We start from the raw sequence: 5,134 nt of genomic DNA on the forward strand, positions 1-5,134 counted from the left end.
TCTGAGCCCGTGACAGTGACCCTGGAATTGGATAGGTGGGTGATGTGGGTGACTTCACAGTAGAAAGGGGGAAGTGGGGAGTGGGGGTATGGGAGGGGGTGTTGGGGTCCCTCCTTGGGGCTCACTCCACCTGTCCAGGGAGGTGGTGGGATGCGTTTGCATCAGATATTTGGTGTTGAGAATGAAGTAAACATTATCTCAAAGTCTCATTCATGCTACCCCTGAGATGTATCTGGAGTTTTCTCTCCGCCCCTCCCTCTGCCACCTCTTTAGATCAGGCCTCGCTGCCTGCGTGGACCTCCTGTCCCTCCTCCCGCTCGATGAGTGTTCTGTCACCGCTCTCGTAATAAAGTCCAGGGTGCCGTGTGAGTGGGCTCTGCACCCGACCTGTGGCGTTTGCCCAGCTGCTCACCACACTCGTGCATGACCCGTGGACGCAGCCGGTGCCGACTCGCCCACCGAGCCCTTCTGTGGGGCCGCCCACTGCGGCCGGCCACTACTCTGGGCACTGGGGCACGGCCAAGAACCAATCTCACGTGCACTTACGGCGCTGGCTGAGCTGACACTCTCGCGCGGGAGGCCGACTGAACAAGAATGGGGGGCACAGTACTTGGGGGCAACTGTGAGTTGGGGCAGATGGCGCAGTGGGGGCAGACCCCTGAGCCCTGGCCAGCCAGCCTGGCATGTTCCAGGAGCTTCAGGAAGGCCTGTGTGTGACGATCCCGGTAACACAGCAGTCCCTCTGCCTCGTGCCTCATGCCTCCTCCACTGACCTTCAGGGCCTGTCCTGGTCGTCTGTGTAGATACCTGTGACATTGACAGGCTGACTCAGGCTGCGGGTGTCCAAGGATGGGCAGTGTCTGCTCACATCCGGCCCCAGGGTTCAGCCTGGAGGGTGGGTATATCTCAGGAGATGTGTGTCAGGTGGAGTGCTGGTCCCGGCCGTCCGAGACCCTCTCTGCCGGGCCCCGAGGAAGGTCCTGAGACCTGTGTGTCCTCTGAACACCTCTCCCCTTGACCCTGCTGCAGGAACTGACGTCTCCGCGCCTCATCAAAAGCCACCTGCCCTACCGCTTCCTGCCCTCGGATCTCCACAGTGGAGATTCCAAGGTAATGCCCTTCCGCCTCCCCGCCACAGGCTGGCTCCCCAACAAGGCCAGTGCTGGTCGTCCCCCGCCTCTGCTCCCAGAGATCCCTGGTGCAGGCCGTCTTTGAGCCTACATCTCTAGCGTTTTAGCCACGTTTCTCACCTGGGTTCTTCCTCACAGTTGAACTTGGACTTGACCAGCCTTAGTGCAGCCTTTGCCTGTTAAAGGCCAAGGATTCACGGCTGATTTTCCTGATTTCTCACCTGCATGAGGTTTATGAGGCGCAGAATTCTCACCACTAGTGTCAGGAATTTTTCCGTCTTCCACTGATTTTGAATTAGTACTAGAGGACAGGTAACAAAACGCCGAAAGACCTGTGCTGGCGGATGCTGCCGCGCGGACTGGAGCCTCCACTGAAACGGAGCGACAGCAAAAGCGCATTTAGCCAGCGCACGCGGGGCTGCGTCACGCACGCGGTCCGGCCTCACGCACGTGGGGCTGTGTCACGCACGCGGGGCGGCCTCACACTGGGAACGAGGGGTCGGTGTACACGTGGGGGGCGCTGTGGCCTGGGAGGCTGCACGAGGGTGGCCCGCCACATGGGGGGGATGGGTGACTGGCCCCTCCGTCCCGTCTGCTCCCCCGCAGGTCATATACATGGCTCGGAACCCCAAGGACCTGGTGGTGGCCTACTACCAGTTCCACCGCTCCCTGCGCACGATGAGCTACCGCGGCACCTTCCAGGAGTTCTGCCGGAGGTTCATGAACGACAAGCGTGAGTGTGTCAGCCCGCACGGCCGCCCAGCACGGCCTGGGCTCGTGCTTCGTCCTCAGCCCCCTCAGCCGGGCCGCTTCCCCGCTGGGGCTGAGGGGTGACGGGACGCTGGTCCGAGGTCGTAGCTCACACACAGCAGGGCAGGCGTCCCCCTCAGAAGCCCTGCTCTCTCAGTGCTGCTGGGATCCCCGGTCAGAAGCACCTCTCTTCCTGCTGGAGTCTGAACCGTGAAGACGGAGGCCCAGATAGCACTGTTATTGACGGGCCAAGTGGAGGCCGTGGCTTCGTTGAGAGCCCTGGGCGTTCGCCGGGCTTAGCATCCAGCAGGCCCAGCTTCCAGCCCCAGGCCGGTGCGACCCAGGGGGGTAATGCACATTGGGTGCAGGAAGCTCGTTCCAAGGGGAGAAGGGTGAGCCGGGGACGGGCGTGCCAGGGCCCTGCCATACCTGCCGTCTTCAGGGGAGGAGGGGGCTGGGTCACGGCTGCTACAGCGGGACCAGGAGGAACCTGTCCCCTTGGCAGCGGGTCAGCGGCTCCTCACCACAGTCTGTTCCCCCGGCCCACGGTGGCTCCCCCACTGCCAGCCATGGCTTCTCTGGGTGCCCTTCTGGGACTGTAAGTGGGCAACCTAGAGTTTGCAGCCAGAAAGTTTTGAAACGGGTTATACCTGTACTTTAACTAAACCGAGACTATTTCGTACCTGTCTAAAAATACGCTTCCTACGTTATCCCAAGTCACATAATGCTCAGCCTCGTTGCCCTCCGCCCAGCCCAGTCAGGGATTCTGCAGTGAGATTACGTGATGAGGTCAGGGTGAGGTGCGTGCCGGACGTCCAGGAGGACAGCGCTGCAGCTAGAATTGGAACTCGGGGCAGCCGAACCGGAGCTGCCCCCTGAGCCTGCGCGTAGCCGCACCCTCGTTCATGCACGGAAGTGCGTGGCCCACGGTGCCCGGAGCCCTGGAAGTGCTCTGCTCCCTACCGCTAACTCTGCTTCAGCCGTGCCTGGGGAAGGGGCAGGGGGAGCGGCCGGGGGAGGAGGCCACAGCCCCTGCACCCTGAGGCCCCTGGAGCCCGCAAACGGCCCTCTGTCCAGCCTCCCTCTCCCCAGCCTGCCCAGCATCTGGCTGACGCCTCTCATGGTCTATCAGGCATCGGGAGCTGGCCACTCATGTGGTTCCCAAAGCCATGTTTTTCAGTCCCAGCATGTGTTCCTCTCTCTGTTGAAGCAGCCACCTTCTGGGGACAGTGCTGCCATAAACAGCAGGTATCCAGCAAGTTCAAACCACCAGGCGCTGGGGAGTCAGAAGCTTCCTGCCCAGGCGGGAGTGGGTAAAAGGGATCCCCATGCAGGCCTGTCCCCGTTTCTAAGGTCGTAGCACTGCCTAGCACTGCAGCCAAGGCCACGCACACCTCGTGGTCTCAGAGCCCTTCACGCGTGTGCTTGGCTGCTTGTTGCCTCCTTCGGCCTCCACTCCTGGCCAGCGCCCCACATCTCAGCGGGGGGCAGGCAGCTTGTGATCTCTTCCCTCGCCAGAGTTCTGAATAATTTGAAAAATGAGGTGCAGAGGGAGCAGCGAAGTGGCACCTTTTACCAAGAGAGTGAGGTCAGTGGACCTGCTCATGGAATTGACCTTGAGCGTTGTCACCACCGTGTTCTGGGGGGGCGTGCCCAGGTGACAGAATCACTCCTAGAACGGGGTGAGGGAGCTGGTACTCTCCCAGTAACACGCTCGGGTAAGATTTTGACTTGGGCAGAGACAGGCGGGAGGGGCCCTGGCCGAACTGCATCCCCACCAGCAAAGTCCACAGCGTCTCGACCTGCCAGCCAGGCTCAGAGATGCGGGCACATGCTTCCGTGTGCAGTGACCGCTGTCCTCACCCCTCGCTGTTCAGTCAGCCGTGTCCCTGTGTGAGTGACCGCTGTCCTCACCCCTCACTGTTCTGCCCCGTGTGTGTGCCCTCCTGGTGTGCAGGAGTGATCAGGGACAGGCCAGGGTGACGTGGGAAGGGTGCTGAGGCCTGGGCCAGGGCCAGCAGCTGTAACCTCTGCAGTGAGGAGCCAGAGGGGCCAGGACTTACCCAGCAGTGGGTGTCAAACAAGACCCCTTGCTGAATCCCTGTTCCTTTTGTTCCGTTCCTTCTGCCCATTTGCCCCTGCCCCTTCCTGAGCCCTGATTGACACCTAGATCCCTCTGATTCTTGTTAGGCATATGGGGTCCGGCTGCTGCTGTGCTGCCACCTGGTGGCGAGATGGCAGACTGACGGGCCTGGAGCAGCAGCGGTCCCCTTCCCCGCCTGGGCCTCCTACGCAGTGGGACTGGCACTGTGCCTCGCCCGGTGTGACGCCCCCCGGAGCCTTCCTCCGGCCCCTGCAGGCCCTCAGGGCCTGAGCGCTGCACGTGCGTGCTCAATGCCCGGCAGCCCGGGAGGCGCAGGTTCTGTCCTCACCCACTCGTGGAGGAGGCGGCTCAGAAAGGTACAGTGGCCGGCCCAGGTCACACGGCCAGTGATGGATTCGAGAGGCCGGGCTGTCTCCAGGTCGCTCTCCCGCGGCCCTCCCCTCTGATCTTGCCCCTGGGCTTCCGCACCCCCTTGCCAGCCCCCTGCTTCTCCCGCCTTTCAGGCCCCCGCAGCCCTCTCCTCGGACTGTCCCCCCTTACCGACCCTTCAGGCCTCGTCCCATGATGCCCCCCTCCCATTGCTGGTCACCCCGCATCATGGTCAGCAGCCTCCTTGGTGGTTTCCTGCTAGGCCACGACCTCTTGGGCCCTTGATCACAGGGTCGTGCCTGCAGGGCCTGGTGTTCGGGAGAGGGGTGGGCACGCAGGTGAGTGAGGTGCAGGCGGCATGGCCGCCACCACTGGTTGGTCCTGAGAACCAGCAGGGCCACGGTCCCAGTACTGCACAGGCATCCTCTGTGTCACATGGAAGCCCCCTGGGAAGACTCCTGCAGGGACCCTCATGGTGACGGGCAGCCCAGTGTGACTAGGTAGGGACAACCAACAGTGTTTTAAAAGGGCGTGGCAGCCTGGCCAGCTGATCAGTGCATCATCCACCCACGGGTGTGGCCCCCCCAAACCAGAGCCCCGAGGACTGCAGGGCGTGGGGGCTGGGCTGCAGGCGTGAGGCCTCAAGTGGCAACCCAGGGCACCCTGCCTGTCCTCATCTCTGCGACTTCCGGGTCCGGACCGGGATTCTGCCACGGCCCGCTCACCTGGCAAGGCCCTCACCTGGCAAGGCCCTGTCTGTCGTAGGGCCTCCTGCACCCCA

The 5,134-nt window shown here is 62.6% G+C and overlaps 1 protein-coding gene across 1 annotated transcript in view; it reads left to right on the forward strand.

Annotated features, from left to right (window-relative positions):
* SULT4A1 (sulfotransferase family 4A member 1) overlaps window positions 1-5,134 on the forward strand; it is a 20,095-nt gene that overhangs the window by 6,935 nt on the left and 8,026 nt on the right. The window contains exons 4-6 of the mRNA XM_023535894.1: window positions 1,737-1,963; window positions 4,240-4,340; window positions 4,645-4,691. Of these exons, the coding sequence (XP_023391662.1) occupies window positions 1,737-1,963; window positions 4,240-4,340; window positions 4,645-4,691 (375 nt within the window). The remainder of the gene's footprint in view (window positions 1-1,736; window positions 1,964-4,239; window positions 4,341-4,644; window positions 4,692-5,134) is intronic.

This window comes from Pteropus vampyrus, unplaced genomic scaffold (genome assembly GCF_000151845.1).
Source record: "Pteropus vampyrus isolate Shadow unplaced genomic scaffold, Pvam_2.0 Scaffold145, whole genome shotgun sequence".
Lineage (NCBI taxonomy): Eukaryota > Metazoa > Chordata > Mammalia > Chiroptera > Pteropodidae > Pteropus > Pteropus vampyrus.